General features: G+C 40.0%; 1 protein-coding gene across 5 annotated transcripts in view; it reads left to right on the top strand.

The window, feature by feature from the left end:
• The window catches only part of SENP1 (SUMO specific peptidase 1), a 311,959-nt gene extending 293,261 nt beyond the window's left edge, over positions 1-18,698 (top strand). For all 5 annotated transcript variants that reach the window (XM_033935398.1, XM_033935399.1, XM_033935400.1 and 2 more), the window contains 2 exons: positions 16,724-16,819; positions 17,506-18,698. In XM_033935398.1, coding sequence (XP_033791289.1) covers positions 16,724-16,819; positions 17,506-17,568 — 159 coding nt within the window. In that variant the 3' untranslated portion in view covers positions 17,569-18,698. The remainder of the gene's footprint in view (positions 1-16,723; positions 16,820-17,505) is intronic.
• Positions 18,699-19,017: the final 319 nt, after the last annotated feature.

Raw genomic sequence — 19,017 nt, 5'->3', positions numbered from 1 at the left:
TAGCTAAAAGGTGTTAATGTCTGATTAAGAGGGTGCTTAGGACAATGGTGCACAGATCAAGCCAGAGACTTAATCCCATCACCATGCTTGCAGGTTTCTCACCCTCCTTTGTCAATTAAATTGACCATTGTCTCAAACAGTTTGCAAGTTCTAAACAGAAAGATACTGGGAGATACAATATTTTCTCTATTCAGAATAAGATTCCAAGGTATAAAAGCCTGCTCTCTGCTCTATCAAGTTATCTCTCTCTTTTTCTATGGAGCTATCAGGAGAGGGGTCTTGGCCCTCTTTCTATCTAGCTATCTCTTGGCTCTTGGCTTGGCACTCTGGCTCCCCCTCTCTCTGTCTATCCTTCCCTTTATCTATGGAACACGAAGCTTCCTAGAACTGCAAGCTTCTATGTCCCTCTTTGCCTCTGACCTCTGTAAGGCAGTGAGACTGCTTGCTCTCTGCTTAAGTGTAATGCTCTCTGCTTAATTGTAATGCTTATAAATATTACTTTTCTGTAAGACTATTTCTATAATATATTCTTTATATAATCACCCCTGGCTGTGCTTCTTATTTGATTCTATCCCTAATGAAACTTCTGTGAAGGAACTGAACCTGGGACCTGGCGTCTGTCAGTGCGCATTTCACTTAACCCCTACCACCTAATATTGTGGGGGCCACTTTCAAACTGACATTTTGGGGGCTTTGTCTCGGTCCTTCCTGATGATTTCATTTGGGTAAGTAGAATTTAAGTTTTTTTTTATGCACTGTGCAATAGGATTATGTATAGACAGAGTGATATAGAAATCAAAAGTCCTTGGAAAACCCTTAGATTGATTGTACATTAGACTGGACGACACACTGTTGAAAAGTTCCAGTAATATTGTGGGGTTTTATACTTGGTGAGATTTTATTTCAATTTTTGATTGATAGACAGAGTGAGATAGAAATAAAAAGTCCTTTTGGAACCCTTAAATTGTATTAGACTGGATGACACAATTGTGAAAAGTTTCAGTAATATTTTGGGTTTTATATTTGGTGAGATTTTACTATCAAAAGTCTTTGTAGTTTACCTGTGCCAGTTTGCATTGTATGATTTGCTATTATATGCTTGCTAGGGTGTTGCATGTAAGAATATTTGAGCTGCTCTGAAGAAAAGCAGGGTTCAAAGTGAAAACAGTCACTCAATTAAGACACGCCACATCTGTACTAACTTTTACTTTTTTTACCTTGTGCTTTTAATTCTATTTCTTGTCAGTCTCTGCCCTGGTGAAAGGCCCAGTGCACACTGGACTGGAACTGGCAGCTGACACCTCTGCTCTTCTATATTTTATCCTGCTAAACTTCTGCCTGTAAATTTCAGGTAGTAACCAGTGTGGGCAAGTGTGGGCATAAGTGTATTATTTATGCCAATGACTCTTGCCTAACACGCTTTACCTCGCTTTTCTACCTATTAAATAAAGTCTCCCTCCTTCATAAGTGGGAGCATTTCAATCTCAAAGGCTACACAAAGACAGGGACATTTAGAAGCCCATTCTCTCTCATGAAATATATGAGCAAGGCCCACGAACCAAGGCAGACTTCTGCAGCCTCAAATATGAACCCTTTTGATTTTCAAGAACTCACAGATATTGTGCACAAATATTTTGACAAGAAAGGGGGTCCATATGAGGGTAATTTTCCAGAAAACACATGGCACGATATTCAGAAACAAATGGTTTCTCATTCTCAGGAGTTTAGAAAGAAAACAGATAAACGCAAATGCCTTTTCATTCAGGGCTTATGTAGAGGACTTATTAGCCTAAGACAAGATAATACTGACTTGAACACTCAGTGCCATCAGCTGTCCAAAGACTTAGATGAGGCACAAATTAATATATCCACGCTAAGAACCCAAATTGTTCAGGCCACAAATACCTTTTTAACTGTAAATGAACAATTAGAAGAGGCCAAGGCAGAATTAAAGTATTTAAAGTCAAAATGTGCCTTACAGATTCTGCCGTCTGCACCTGTGCCACCATCACCATATAATCCATGTAGTCAGTTTATAGAGAAACAGAAAACCATTTTTGTAGCAGGTCAGAGAAAGGGTAAACTAGCTACAGATGTAGAACAGGAAGAAGACCCGACAAACGAAAGTGAGGAAAATTCATTACCAGGCCAGAGCAATACCAATAATACCCCTATAAGTGACACAGCTCCAGTAACTGTAGTGCTGCAGGGACATATAGTGACATTGAAAGAATAGTGGAGAAAGTGGGCCCTATGCCTTTTAACATAAATGAATGGTGCAAATGGGCTACTGACATACTGATTCACTGGGGTCTAGGGAAATACAAAAGGAACAATGCAGATTTTGATAAGCTTATGCACCTAGCCCTGGGTCCACATTATTATAAATTTGGATCTCTTGTTCATCCATACCAATTTGTAAAGATGGGCATCGAACAACTATTTCGCTGCACCTCTTTGCAAGTACTTAGAACTCTTTCACCCCTGCCAAGTGATACACCAGAGCAGTTTGCATATAGAGTGTGGGTAATCAACGCGGTACTTAACGAACATGAACATTGGCCCATTTCCTCAGATTATGGCCAGAGAGAACATAAAGAATTCCTTTTTTTTTTTTTTTTTTTTTAGTTCAATATTTTTTATTGAGTTTTTTGAAAAAATATAAGAAACAGTTCAAGTACAAGATATCAAAAAATAAAACAAAACATTTAGTATAACAAATATTCAGTTACAGTGTGTAATGTAGAATTGAATCGTTTTAAAAGATCCAAAGTACTAGGACTGTTCATGAAAAAATAATAAAAGAAAAGATAAGAGGAAAGAGAAATTGAAGGAAGAAAGAAAAAGAATAAAATGAGGAAAAAGATGAAGGTAAAGAAAAAGAAGAGGAAGAAGAATAAGAAGGAGACAGGAGTGTATATGAAATAGATTGAACATATGAGTCCAGGAATTTCCAGGGTGATTTACATTGTATCAAACTTTTGGAAAGTCGAATTATATTTTTCTTTTCATAAGCATATGATTCAAATTTATGATACATGCTCAAAGAATCCCACCAAAAGGTGTAGTTTAGTAATGAAGAGGACTTCCAATTTTTCAAGATGTGCATAAGGGCAGTCACAAACATTGCATCAATGAGTTTAGGAGGACAGTTTGACTGTGTAAAACAAGGATGTTGAGATCGGAGAATTATAATGTCAAAGGAAATTTCTTCTGAACAATTGGTAATAGACTTTATGGTGTCCCAAATGCACGTCCAAAAGGAACGAACTTGAGCACAGTGGAAAAGCATGTGATCAAGAGTCCCAGCTTCTTTCGTACAATTCCAACATATAGAGTCTTGTTTTAGGTTAGCTTTCCACATCCGAAAGGGTGTCCATACCGCATTCCACATAATGAAGAACATTGATTGTGAGACTCTGGATGATAAAAGAGGTCGGTTTGTCGAGGACCAAAAGAGTTCCCAGTCAACATCAGAAAGTGAGGTTGTCAGCATAGATTCCCAATGTTTCATGGAATGAGAGGAAAATGTAAAAGAGTGATCTCTTAGAATATTATAAAAGAGAGATATTGCTTTACCTTTTGATATAGCCAATGTGGACCAGTGATACAAAGTGTGAATGGATGTCATATAATCAAAGCGTATAGACATAGAAGATAACATCTCAGTAAGAGAAAGCCACTGTGAGTAAGCAGAAGGAGACAACGAGTAAGTAGAGCAAATTGTGACAAAGGGAACAAACGAAGTGAGAGTGGTTATCTGATGGAGAAACCACAAACCAGCCCGCTGCCACCTTTTCCATGAAAGAGATTTACTATTGATTTGGATTTTGGGGTTATTCCAAATGGACAAGAGTGGACTGTCTTTAATTGAAATCTCTGCGATTGCATCTAGTATATGAAGGGCATGCTGCGTTGCACTCAATAAGGAATATTTTCTCAAAAGTTTGGGCACTGGCACCGTCAACAAGCATGAAACATGTAGTGGTGCACATAAAAACCGTTCCAGGTCAAACCAGGTTGGTGAGTCTTGGGTATTAGGGTTAGTAATCCAATAGGCTCCATATTTGGCCAATGATGAGATATAATAAAAATGAAAATCTGGTACATTCAAACCCCCATTAATTTTAGAGGCTTTCAGCTTGTCGAGAGCAATACGAGGTTTTTTGTTATTCCACACAAAGTCAGATATTTTCTTATTCAACCAGTGAAAAAATTTCTTCTTGCATAAGGAGGGAAGCATTGAGAGGGTATAGTTTATCTGAGGAGTAAGGGTCATTTTGATGGAAGCTATTCTGCCCCACCATGAAAGGAAGAGTGGAGACCAACGAGACAGGGTGTTCAGAACTAAGCTTTTAATTTTAGATATGTTCAGATCTTGAGTTTGAGTCGGATCTTTATGTATTAACACTCCCAAGTATTTTACAGCTCTGTGTGACCACGTGAAGGGAAAATGGGCGAGATCTGAGGGGTAAATGAGATCATTAAGAGGGAAAATTTCTGATTTTTCCCAGTTAACTGAGTATCCAGAAAGCTTGGAGTAATGAGAGACAATATTAACGAGAGAGGGAAGGGAAGCAACAGGATCTCGGATAAAGAGAAGGACATCATCAGCGTATGCTGCTAATTTGATATGACAATAAGTGGTTTCAATTCCTGTTATTGTTGGGCATTGTCGGATAGCAGAGAGGAGAGGTTCCAACGCTAAGTTAAATAGCAGCGGCGACAGAGGGCAGCCCTGGCGAGTACCTCTATGTAGGGAGAATTTGTTGGAGAGAGAGTTATTAATTAAAATGCGAGCTGTGGGTTGACGATATAAAGTTTTAATCCAATCTGTATAGAATGGGCCAAAGTTGTACCACTTTAAAATTTGGAATAGAAAAGGCCATTCAACACGGTCAAAGGCCTTTTCGGCATCTATGGCCAAGCCGATTATGGGATCTGGGAGTGTTTTAGCATGGGCATTAATATGATGAAAGAGGCGTATATTGTCTCCTATAAACCTTTGTTTAATAAACCCCGTTTGATCTTTGTGAATAAGAGAGGGGATCACTTTGTTGAGTCTCAATGCAAGAAGTTTTGCCATGATCTTGTAATCTAAATTAAGAAGAGAAATGGGGCGAAAGTTTTTAACGAAGGTAGGGTCTCTGTCAGGTTTGGGAATGACTACTATAGTGGCCTCAGTGAAGTTGAATTGTTTGTCTGGATCAGAATGGAGGAATTCATAGTAAGAAAGAAGATGAGGAGCCAGAAGATTATGAAACTGCTTAAAAAATTCATTGGTAAACCCGTCAGGACCTGGGGCTTTGCCGGTAGGCATAGATGATATTGCGGCTTCTATCTCAGATACAGTAATGGGAGAGTCCAGTTTCAATTTCACAGAGTCCGATAAGGTCGGATGAACCAAAGAAGCAAGAAAAGAGTCTATCCCTGATTCTGAAGCAGAAAAATCGGATTTATATAAAGTAGTATAGAAGTTTTCAAACTGAGAAGAGATCAGAGACCGGGTTTTAACCATCTGCCCCAATGGGTTTTGAATGGCTGTGATATGTAGACGTTTGGATTTGGTTTTAAGATATCTAGCCAAAGGGCGTCCCATAAGGTTGTCTCCCATATAATGTCCAGAGGTTGAGATAAAAATATCTCGTCTAGCAGTACTGGAAACTAAAGTGTTAAATTCGTATTTAAGATTTTGTATACGTTGAAAAGTGGATGGATCGTAAAGATAAACATAAAGAATTCCTATTAGACTTATTATCTCCCGAGATTACTAAACACCTTCTGTTGTTCTCGGAGGACCCTAAAACTACGCCTTTTGACACTTTACTGCTCAGGATTGGGTCTGTGTGGAAGACCCAGCCAGCTCAAATTATTTCAGTCTCAGAAGCTAGAAGGTGGTGTGCTGAGGGAGCACCCCAATACAAGAACACACCACACACAGGAAATAGAGGGCATGGCAGAGGTAGTTACAGAAATTCCTCCACTTACATTCCCTTCCATGAACTCAGAGACCAAAAGGAAAAATTAGAAAATGAGAAAATGAAATGGGAACAGGATCGTCACACAATGCAGATAGAATTGGACAGGGTAAAAAGTGATTTGACAGCTAGGAACAACAGTGCTAGTCCATAGGGATGTCCTGACTCTCTGTGTCCGAATGCCAAGGTGACTCAGGCCTTCACAGCCCAGCCAGACTCCTTTCACTTACCTGTGGACTCACTTTTGGAGACACAGGATAAGGGAAAGAAGTCAGACTCAGAATTCAGCTTGAGGTATGTGGCACCTTTGATTTTGGACACTTGCAGCTGCCCCAATGTTAATACTACCATAGAGGGTCAGGATAAATTAACTTTGATTGATACAGGGGCTAGAATCAGTTTCACAGATAGAGCGCCTCCTACTGGAGATCAGAAAAATATGGAAATTTATGAGATTCAGGGTCTAAATGACAAAGCTTCAAAGTGTGTGTCTATCCCACAAAAGGAACAAATGAAAGATATTGTAGAAATTACTGCCAGCACGAGTGAGAATACAGGCAAAGAAATAGTTGAAGTGGCTGGTCTTGCATTGGGTACAGGAATTCTAAATGCTTCTAAACCTTTGGTTCATGAGGTTATTCCTGTGCAGTTAGCCACACAGTGTAGTATGCTAATGCAGAAGCATGATCGTAGTATAACTCACTCAGATGTTGCAGCTGTTTCACTTTGGGCACAAGACTGTGGGAAAAGGTACACAGAAATTTTGTTTGAGGGCAAAGATCCTGAACCATAAACACAGCATCCAGTACTTCCTCCAGCAACAGAACTGGTGCCTAAGATGGAGGAGAGGGGTCTGAGCGGACCTATCTCTTTAGCATGTGGCTCTCCAGCTTGGTCATTTGCTAAACCAGAGGGCTCTGTTAGGCTCACTATACACTCTCGGGCCCTAACTAAGATTTCAAAGCCTGTAGTGCCAGTGGCTGCCTCTTACTCTGACATTACTGTGAAATTTAACCCTACATGTGCATTTTTCTCTGTCCTAGACATGACTAATGATTTTCGGAATTTGCCCCTTGCCTCTGAATGCCAGGACACGACAGTGCAGACAAAAGAAGACAAATCTAGCCTGCACCTGACTTCTGCACCGCAGTGCCCATTCCTCCGAGTGCAGTGGGACCCAGGTGGTAGACATGTGGTCCAGGTCGGCCTGAATGGAACATGGACAAAGTTTGCTTTAAGTAACCTTGAGGATGCTGCTAATTTAAAATGTTTTGTTTTTTTTTTCTTTTTCTAGATACAGAGCCATCCCAGACCAATTTTGGCACAAAGATATTTCTAATGTTTTCTAAGGTTCCTCTTTATCACTGCAGAGATAGAGACGTTCCAAAGAAGATATTAGCTTTGTGCCTTTTCTGAATATGAGATGGTTGTGATATGCATTATTTGTTCTACTCAGGTGTTCATCTTTGCTGTGTTTTTCTATAACAATGTGTTTATTTGCAGAGTTAAATTCAGCCCTGAACACTTGACAGATGGACGCCTCAAAATTTGTGTTTTATGTTGTCTTTGCCATGTGGTCTGTCTCATGTCTATTTGTTTTAATTTAGGGGGTACCCCAGGATACATAACATTGGCCATTTCTAGAGCTCTTTTCCCCATTTTTTTTTTTTAACTAGCCGAATTGCGCAATGTTCTTTTTTCCCTATAATTTGCATATGCTAAATGTAGCTTAGTTAGGGGTTATATTTTTAAGAAAAGGTTTTATTCTATATCTATACCGTGTTTATTCTATGCTCCTCACTAGATTCAGCACATATTTCTGACATCATTTTTTTATATATACATTCAGTACAGAATTATGGTCTCTCTGAAGTGCCATAATAGTTCTATGCAGCACACAAAAACATATCTTTTTGGAATGTCTGATTAAGAACCTTAAGTACCTGCATATTATCTCTCTTTTGCCATAACTATACCAAGTAAATGCATTAATATTGTTACATGTTGCCACATTCAGTACAGGCAACCTGGTTTCTCTCTCTCTATACGTTCAGTACAGGCAACATGGTTTCTCTCTCATTTTCTATCTCTTATTTGGATCACACTGGAGTACAGCTGCTGAATTATATCGGGACTCTTTGCATATCCCTCCCTGCATGCACAGACATCATTTCATCTCAAGGGTGAACACCATTTGTTTCCAGTGACTGACAGATCCTGTGCAGACATCATTTCATCCCAAGTGTGCATCTCACCAGTTTAAAGAGACTGCCGGTTCCTGCTGGACTAATTAATCTTCCTGCACCCTGACTGCAAAGACTTTTCCACACTTGCTGTACACAATGTTTCCTGTTCATCGGAGATAGCCACCTTCCTAAGAACGCTTTGCTGTACAATTCCACCTATTTAACCTATTCTATGGACATTCCAGACTTTATTTCATATGCTGTACATCCACTACCTCTTGGAATGGGGAATGAGACATTCCACAAGCTGCTGAACTTTACTGAACTCCATACTTACATTGAACAACTTAAGAAAACCTCCAAAGAAGTGAATCATACTATCACTTTTTAAAATGGACAAATTGCACAAAATTTAATACGAGACGCTCATGTCTCAGTTTGGGAACTTTTCTTTGGGTATTCGCCCACTGCAAACCACGTATTTAATGTTTTAATTCACCCTATCATTATCTTAATTATTGTACAAATTTTGCTATGTATTATTATGATTTTCCTTTGCTGTAAAGTGAAACACATGTACATTTCTTTACAACGCTTATCATACAAGCTTCCTTCTAACTTTTAAGACAGTTATACATGTATTTCCAGTATCTTCTCTGACACTTGCTAATTTGGTTCTAATTTGGCATGGCCTATTGCATTACCATTACCAGGGTCAGATATAATATTATCCTATATCCCATACTTAGATACTCTCTCATGACATCTTGGTACCTTTATACCTGAACCTCCGGAAAAAGCTTCCTGCATCCCTTATGCACCGTTCATTCGCTCAACGACGGGTAAGATATAAGCATACTGGGATCCCCGCCCAGATGATGGCCTATACAACCTAAGACAGAGGTTTGAACTCATAATGGGAACTGTTTATGGACTATACAACCTATCTTCATAGCTTGGAGATTCTGCAAGACAGGGGACGTACTGTTGGAGGTAAGCGAGGGTACCACAAGCTTGCCCTCATTTCAAAGAATAAAAATAAAAAAATTATGGGAGATGTCAGCCTAGAGGCCTCTGGGAGATTATATCAATCTGATCCTGGCATGGGAAGGCAGATAGACCCTTAGTGCAGGGAAACTGTTTTAAGTAGCCCTGATTGATATATTTTAAGTTTCAAGTAGCCCTGATTGAATCATGGCTAGCTAAAAGAGGGTGCTTAGGACAATGGTGCACAGATCAAGCCAGAGACTTAATCCCATCACCATGCTTGCAGGTTTCTCACCCTCCTTTGTCAATTAAATTGACCATTGTCTCAAACAGTTTGCAAGTTCTAAACAGAAAGATACTGGGAGATACAATATTTTCTCTATTCAGAATAAGATTCCAAGGTATAAAAGCCTGCTCTCTGCTCTATCAAGTTATCTCTCTCTTTTTCTATGGAGCTATCAGGAGAGGGGTCTTGGCCCTCTCTCTCTCTTTCTATCTAGCTATCTCTTGGCTCTTGGCTTGGCACTCTGGCTCCCCCTCTCTCTGTCTATCCTTCCCTTTATCTATGGAACACGAAGCTTCCTAGAACTGCAAGCTTCTATGTCCCTCTTTGCCTCTGACCTCTGTAAGGCAGTGAGACTGCTTGCTCTCTGCTTAAGTGTAATGCTCTCTGCTTAATTGTAATACTTATAAATATTACTTTTCTGTAAGACTATTTCTATAATATATTCTTTATATAATCACCCCTGGCTGTGCTTCTTATTTGATTCTATCCCTAATGAAACTTCTGTGAAGGAACTGAACCTGGGACCTGGCGTCTGTCAGTGCGCATTTCACTTAACCCCTACCACCTAATATTGTGGGGGCCACTTTCAAACTGACAGCGCAAGCCTCCTATCATTTTCGTCGCCCTCCTCTGGACCGCCTCAAGTCTTCTTACATCCTTCACCAGATACGGTCTCCAAAATTGAACACAATGCTCCAAGTGGGGCCTTACCAATGACCTGTACAGGGGCATCAACACCTTCTTCCTTCTACTGACTACGCTTCTCTTTATACAGCCCAGCATCCTTCTGGCAGCAGCCACTGCCTTGTCACACTGTTTTTTCACCTTTAGATCTTCGGACACTATCACCCCAAGGTCCCTCTCCCCGTCCGTGCACATCAGCTTCTCTCCTCCCAGCATATACAGTTCCTTCCTATTATTAATCCCCAAATGCATTACTCTGCATTTCTTTGCATTGAATTTTAGTTGCCAGGCATTAGACCATTCCTCTAACTTTTGCAGATCCTTTTTCATATTTTCCACTCCCTCTTCGGTGTCTACTCTGTTACAAATCTTGGTATCATCTGCAAAAGGCACACTTTTCCTTCTATCCCTTCAGCAATGTCACTCACAAACATATTGAACAGGATTGGCCCCAGCACCGATCCCTGAGTGACTCCACTACTCACCTTTCCTTCCTTCGAGCGACTTCCATTAACCACCACCCTCTGGCATCTGTCCGACAGCCAGTTTCTGACCCAGTTCACCACTTTGGGTCCTAACTTCAGCCCTTCAAGTTTGTTCAACAGCCTCCTATGAGGAATTGTATCAAAGGCTTTGCTGAAATCCAAGTAAATTACATCAAGCATATGTCCTCGATCCAGCTCTCTGGTCACCCAATCAAAAAATTCAATCAGGTTCGTTTGGCACGATTTACCTTTTGTAAAGCCATGTTGCCTCGGATCCTGTAACCCATTAGATTCAAGGAAGTACACTATCCTTTCTTTCAGCAAAACTTCCATTATTTTTCCAACAACTGAAGTGAGACTTACCGGCCTGTAGTTTCCTGCTTCATCCCTGTGACCACTTTTATGAATAGGGACCACATCCGCTCTCCTCCAATCCCCAGGAATCACTCCCGTCTCCAGAGATTTGTTGAACAAGTCTTTAATAGGACTCGCCAGAACCTCTCTGAGCTCCCTTAGTATCCTGGGATGGATCCCATCTGGTCCCTTCGCTTTGTCCACCTTCAGTTTTTCAAGTTGCTCATAAATACCCTCCTCCGTGAACGGCACAGAATCTACTCAATTTTCTCGTGTAACTTTGCTAGACAATTGCGGTCCTTCTCCAGGATTTTCTTCTGTGAACACAGAACAGAAGTATTTGTTTAGCACATTCGCTTTCTCCTCATCACTTTCCACATATTGGTTCCCAGCATCTTTTAGCCTAGCAATTCCATTTTTCATCTTCCTCCTTTCACTAATATATCTGAAAAAATTTTTGTCTCCCTTTTTTAAATTTTTAGCCATTTGTTCTTCCGCCTGTGCTTTCGCCAGACGTATCTCTCTCTTGGCTTCTTTCAGTTTCACCCTGTAGTCCTTTCTGCTCTCCTCTTCTTGTTTTTTTTTATATTTCACGAACGCCAACTCTTTCGCCTTTATTTTCTCAGCCACTAGGTTGGAGAATCATATTGGCTTCCTTTTTCTCTTGTTTTTATTGATTTTCTTCACATAAAGGTCCGTAGCCATTTTTATTGCTCCTTTCAGCTTAGACCACTGTCTTTCCACTTCTCTTATGTCCTCCCATCCTAACAGCTCTTTCTTCAAGTACTCTCCCATAGCATTAAAGTCCGTACGTTTGAAATCTAGGACTTTAAGTATCGTGCGGCTGCTCTCCACTTTAGCCGTTATATCAAACCAAACCGTTTGATGATCGCTACTTCCCAGGTGAGCACCCACTCGAACATTAGAGATACTCTCTCCATTTGTGAGGACCAGATCCAATATCGCTTTTTCCCTTGTGGGTTCCGTCACCATTTGTCTGAGCAGAGCCTCTTGAAAGGCATCCACAATCTCCCTACTTCTTTCCGATTCTGCAGACGGAACATTCCAGTCTGCATCCGGCAGGTTGAAATCTCCCAACAGCAGAACCTCCTCTTTCCTTCCAAACTTTTGGATATCCACAATCAGATCCTTATCAATTTGCTGCGATTGAGTCGGAGGTCTGTAGACTACACCCACATAGATAGAAGTTCCATCTTCTATCTTCAGAGCAATCCATATCGCTTCTTCCTCTCCCCAGGACCCTTGCATTTCGGTCGCTTGGATATTGATCTTTACATAGAGAGCTACTCCTCCACCTTTTTGACCATCTCTGTCCTTCTTAAAAAGATTATATCCCAGTATGTTTGCATCCCATCCATGTGATTCACTGAACCATGTCTCTGTGATAGCGACAATATCTAGATCTGCCTCTAACATCAGGGCTTGCAGATCATGAACTTTGTTGCTTAGACTGTGAGCATTTGTGGTCATCGCTTTCCAGCTATTTTTCAGCGATAATCTCCTTTTTCGTATGGATTTTTGTTTCGTTTCACTTTCCGTTGCAATACTAAGAAATGAGTTGCTGATATTGCTTATGTTGCAGTCTTTATTACTATCACATCTTTTCTTTTGCCGGGGGTGGTCTCTATAATTGTCCTTCGTACATACACCACCCCCACCTTCTAGTTTAAATGCCTAGAAAAATATTGTCTAAATTTCTCTGCAAGGTTTCTTTTTCCTGATGTAGTAATATGTAGCCCATCAGTGCAATATAGCTTCTTGTCTTTCCATGTATTTCCCCATCCTCCTATGTACCTGAAGCCTTCTTGATGACACCAGGCTTTGAGCCATCTATTAAAGTCTTCTGTGTTTTTCACTCTTTGCTCTCCCTTTCCATATGCAGGCAGTATTTCAGAAAAAGCTAAAGTGTTTACAAAAGGTTTCACGCCCTCACCAAGCTCCCAAAAAGCTTTCTGTGCTGCAAGTGTGGAGTTGTTGGCCAGGTCATTTGTTCCCAAATAGATGACAACATCAGTGTTAAAATCCTTAGTTTCTTCCTTAATTATAGTCTGTATTTGCCTGGAACTCCTGGTAGCTGAGGATCCTGGAAGACATTTCACTATTTTGGTCTCCTCGCCTTGTGTTCCAAGGTTAATGCCTCTGATGATGGAATCCCCCAACAGTAATAGTTTTCTGTTTTGGGCCTTTTTATTTTTTGCTTAGGGTGTGCTTGCTCTCTTGAGTTACCTTCATTGGTTCCAGTCCCACCTCCCTTCTGTTTTCTTGAGTATCGCAGTGCACTAGTGGAGCGAAGGAATTCTGTAGAGGTAATATTTGTGAAGGTGGATGTTTCTGTGTTACATGTCGCAGTCTTCCTGAGCCTACTGTGACCCATTTATTCCTGGGCTGTTTTATTCTTTGAGGTAGAGGTGGTAAGTTGGTATGATTTTGTGGAGTGATGAAAGCTGTTTTAATTGTATTCAATTCCTGTTTAAGTTTGCAGAGCTCCTCCTTAATACTAGCAAGTTGAAGACAGATGGGGCAAGCCTTAAGCCTCCAAATAGTATGTCTTGAAATTAAAGCGCCACAGTGATTGCATAGAATAAAGGTCATCTTGATTGGTTGTGAAGTGACTTGATTTGAGTAGTCCTGATTATTTGGGTCTCTATATATGGTGGGACTATAAGTCTTACCCTTATTCCTATGAAGAGGAAGAGGAAATAAGATTTAACAGAGGAAAGAGAAGGGTTTATTTTTTTTGTGCTTTTTTGTTGTTGTTTTTTTAAGTAGGAAACAGGGAGAAGAAGAGAAATTAAGCAGATATAATGCTGAAAACCAGTGAAAAGAGCAGAATATGAAATGTTGAGCAACTTATCTTATTGAAGTTCACAGGGCAGCCTTGTTCACAGCAATGTCCTAAAGATAATGCAGTTAACCTTAGAAGTAAAACAGAGCCCCTCCCTTCTCAACCTAATCAGCAGACACAATGGCTAAAAACTAGTAAGTCAGAAATATAGGCTCTATACCACCTAAAACACAGTATTTTAAACAGAAATGCAGGTTCTATAACAAATCAGTGGCTACCCTAAAACACAGGATTTATAACAGGATTGATGGATTTAATGCTCAAGACAGTTTTTCCTCATGGCCCTTATCTCAGTGGGAAGAGTCTTGGAACTACAGGCTCTTTCTTGCAAAGAGCCTTTTCATTATCACGGGAAACCATCCTGTGTCATTCTATAGTGTCTATCTCAACCTCGGTCCTTCTACACCAGCATTCTTCAAATCGAGATTTGAGGGTCAATGGTTGTGCCCATTCATACTCTGATTCTTCCCTCTCTCCTTAAAAGAATGACATGTGGATGGTTTCCTGCAGTTATCCATGGGGACTATGACAAATTCTGTCACTGTATCATTCTCTAAGATCACAGAGGCCAGAGTTTCTATGAACACTGTTCCATCCTTTTTGCAAAAGGTTATTTCGGCTTTCCATGTCAATCAAGAGATCAGATTGCTGCCGTTTCAGTCCACAGGTTCGAAAAGGACCAGATTCTGAAAAAGTTGGATGTGAGGAGAGTGCTTCTATGATAACTTGAGCTTACCAATGAGTTCAGGCTGTTTGACCATCTTTTTGTGCTCACTAATCAGACTTGACACAGTGCACCGGCGTCCAAGGCCACAATTTCCAGATGTATCCATAGGACCATTTTGTCAGCATATATTGCCTGTTGAAAACAGTCATAAGTGTCCGTACATTTGACTAGAAATGTAGCTTCTTCATGAGTGGAAGCTGAGGCAGTCTCCACTGAGGAGATTGTAGGAAACCAGCATGCTCCATTCAACATAGATTTTCCGAGTTTTACAGAGTGTATGTAGAGGTAAGGGAGGTCTCCGCTTTTAGGTGTTCAGTGTTATGAGCCAACGCAGAGGTCCTACCCTAGATTTCTGGGACTGCTTTAGTGTGTCCAGAATAACGCATCTATTGCACTAGAAAAATAAATTAGGTTCTTACTTTGCCAATATCTTTTGTAGTAAATAGGTGTTTCATTCTGAAGCCCCACCCTTTTAGTTATCTGCTGCGCCTGCCTACTGTCTCAATCAGATAGTTTGAGTCCAAACTGAAATTTGAATGTCGGTCAGACTTTAGGGATATAAAGAATAATCTATTGCTGTAATACATTGGGTTAATATTTGAACTTCACAAATGTTTGGTATGGTTATTTTGATGTTTTGATTGTTCAATGACTGTTTAATATGTATGTTATAATTTCAAAGCAGAACTGAATTTGGGGAGTTTCCCCATATCTCTCCTTCACATGTGTTTCTATATAGTGCTATCACTTGCTTTGGTACAAACTAAATGGAGCAGTAGAGCCCTCTGGTAAAAGGAAACATAGAAACATAGAAAAAAAGCGGCAGAAAAGGGCTATAGCCCACCAAGTCTGCCCATTCCAAGTATCCCCCCCCCCTGAATTTACTCCCTTAAAGATCCCACGTGAGTATCCCATTTTTTCTTAAAATCCGTCACGCTGCTGGCCGTTATCACCTGGAGTGGGAGTCTGTTCCAATGATCCACCACTCTTTCGGTGAAGAAGTACTTCCTGGAGTCGCCATGAAACTTCCCTCCCCTGATTTTCAACGGGTGCTTTCTGGTGGTTGAGGGTCCTATGAGCCAGAAGATATCATCTTCTGACTCAATGCGTCCCGTGATGTACTTATACGTTTCAATCATATCTCCCCGTTCTCTTCTTTCCTCAAGTGAGTACAGCCGCAATTTCTTTAGTCTTTCTTCATACGTGAGATCCTGAGCCCCATGACCATCCTGGTGGCCGTTCGCTGAACCGACTCGATCCTCAGTACACCGCTTAGAAACTTTGTTTAAGGCGGTTAATCAAGCCAAATAATAAACTTGAAACTACGTCCTTTCAGTAGTGTGGTCTCCAAAACTGAACACAGTACTCCAAGTGGGGCCTCACCATGGCTCTGTACAACGGCATCATAACTTCAGGTCTCCTGCTGACGAAACTTCTGCGGATACACCCCATCATTTGTCTTGCCCTGGAGGAAGCCTTCTCCACTTGATTGGCAACCTTCATGTCCTCGCTAATGATCACCCCTAGATCGCGTTCCGCCATGGTCCTGATCAAGGTCTCACCATTTAGTACATAAGTTCTACGCGGGTTTCTTTTGCCCAGGTGCATTACCTTGCATTTTTTAGCATTGAAGCCTAGCTGCCAAGTATTTGACCATTGTTCCAGTAGCAGTAGGTCGTGTGTCATATTATCAGATAATAAGCATCTGCCTACTATGTTGCAAAGTTTGGCGGCGTCGGCGAACAGTGATACCCTTCCTTCTGCATAGCTCACAAGCATGGGGAGATTATAGTTCTGACCTAAAAGACACACCTTTCTACCAGAAAAGGCATTAACAAGGTAAGAACCTAATTTTTCTGATGTCTGTATGGAGATAATATGCAAATCTAAGATAGAGGATTCTAAATATAATTCATAAATACATCAAATGCTTATATAAAGGTGCCGTATTGGTTTTGGTAATGAGTACTCATGATGTCCTGTGCCAGGCTTACATAAGCAATTCTACACAAATACTGAAAATATGCTGTAAAACTATGTTGAAAGTTCCATATTTCTTCAGCCTTCACCACTTAAATGCTTATTAACAGCTTGCATTCCCAGTTTAGACTTCAAAATTTCTAACACTACATTTTAAAGTAATACTTGTATTTTTTTTCTTTTCACAAAGGAAATTCCTCAGCAGATGAATGGAAGTGACTGTGGGATGTTTGCCTGCAAGTATGCTGATTATATTACCAAAGATAAACCTATCACATTTACCCAGGTAAAGAGAGATTAAGCTACCAGTTTGAAGTGGAACCAGAAAGATGCAACAGAGCAAGGAGGGTGGGAGGAACCAGATACAAAAAGTAAAAAGATCAAGACCCATGGTATGCTTGTGGGGCAAGGCAGAACATCTTTAGACAGTAAGTGAAACCATGTGACATGGATCTGAGATGGTAATTGAGAGAATTGGAGGGATCTGAAAGAAAAAGAAATCAAGAATATCGATCAAGGTGAAAATGGTGAATGAGGAACAGCTGGTCTCACTGTAGCTCCTTGTGACTCTGGGCAATTTACTTAGGTCACCTTTTATCAAGCTTCAATAGGGGTTTTTATTACCAGCCGCTAAGTTAAAACTCTGACACTTGTAGGAATTTTATGAACATTGGAGCTTTTACCACAGCAACTGGCAATAAAAACTCCTAACGCAGCTTGATAAAAGGGGGTCTTAAATTTATATTGCGCCAGATACAAAGTACCTACCTCTGTTTAAAATGGAAACTGCTTTGACTGTACCATAGAAAGGCAGTATATCAATATTGCACCCCGTTTCTCTTTTAAAAGATGTTTTCATTGATTAACTATAGGACAGTTGTTTGTGCAATGCTGTAGTCATCTCTAGATTGGGCAAATACACCAAAAATAGTTTTGAACATGTATTTTAACTTTTCTTAATTTTCTTTCTAGCAACACATGCCCTACTTTCGGAGGAGAATGGTTTGGGAAATTCTTCACCAAAAGCTACTCTGATTTCAGTGCCAAAGCCCAAACTCGAGGCATTTGAGAGACTGGTCATACTAAACATGTAACCAAGAAGTACTTGCACACAAGCACTGAATGAAGACACTTCTTGGGTTGCTATTCTTGTCAGAAAATGGACCAGTACAGATGCCAGCATTTGTTGTGCTCTATCTTCAGTCCCAAATTAGATTTAATTTAATCCCCTTTTTCTTTTTCTATGTTTAAATTGACCTTGATCTATTTACCAACTAGTAAATTGGTGCTTGTTACAGGAGTTAGAAATGACAGGCCCATTCTTTTTACAAACAGTGCAGACAGGTGACATTTACATTTATGTAGGAAGTTTTCAAATCCAGTACAAAAAAATAAAACAGGGGAATCTGCTAATAGGAAATGAAATGGCTACATGAGAAATTTCATATTCAATGCAGCAGAATAAAAATAAAATGGGGATCATGTGAGTCATGAATGGAAACTGTTAGTAATTTGTACCAGTATTTTTGTCTTATCCTGCCTAAATAAAGTAATAAAAATAGCAATTCAGCACTTAAATGGTCACTGTATTTAGACTTTCATCTGTTTTACCAACACTGGGGGTGAAAAACATTTTTCCTTTGTTCCTATATTATGAACAGAAAATACAGTCGACACAACTATTACTTCAACACACATCAATGCTGGGCCATAGAAAAGCACAATCGCTGACATTCCCACCCATAGCATATATGGATATAATCTGAAACTAAGGGATATACATTTCCAGTTTCTAGTCATATTGTTAAACTCATTTTAATTTTTTTATATTATGGAAATTTGGTTTTAAAAATACTGACGTTAAAGTTATAGCCAGTAAAAAAAATTACTTTTTTGTAAAAAATGGGCAGCTTTGCAGTTTTCCTGATGTTTCTAGCCAGTCCACCCTTTAAATGTTTTTAAACGTGTTAGAATTCTGTTTTATAGTCAAACTGTAAATCTCTTGTACTGATTTTTTAAATGTAGTGGTATAAGATTAGATAAGCTGATATTTTTTGTTAGTCAACATTTTGTATCCAGTTCTATGCACTGTCGGGAGGATGCTGGTAAAAAAAAAAAGGATTAAATAAGCTTTTATTTTTCCTGTTGATCAACATTCTGTAACAGGTTCTGTGCACTACTGGGAGGATGCTGCCCTGCAGTAGCAAAAGGAAACAAGTGCTTCCTTTTGCCATCACAGGGCAGGATAGGCTAAAAACTGAATGGAATAGATAAATTAAGGGGATAAATTTGTAAAGAATTTTCCGTGTGTGAAGTGTTTACATGTGAAAAACTAGCACATTGTGATTGGGCCAAGGTGGGCAAGGCCCCACTCACTTTGTGTTCAGGCTCACTTAGTGGCTGGCTAGGATACTGAAGTCTCTGCAGCTGAAGACATCCTCCTGGAAGCTCTAGGTCTTGTCAACACTGGGTAAGTCATCAGCG

This window comes from Geotrypetes seraphini, chromosome 3 (assembly GCF_902459505.1).
Source record: "Geotrypetes seraphini chromosome 3, aGeoSer1.1, whole genome shotgun sequence".
NCBI classification, from domain to species: domain Eukaryota; kingdom Metazoa; phylum Chordata; class Amphibia; order Gymnophiona; family Dermophiidae; genus Geotrypetes; species Geotrypetes seraphini.
This window is presented reverse-complemented; position numbering and strand designations above follow the sequence as displayed.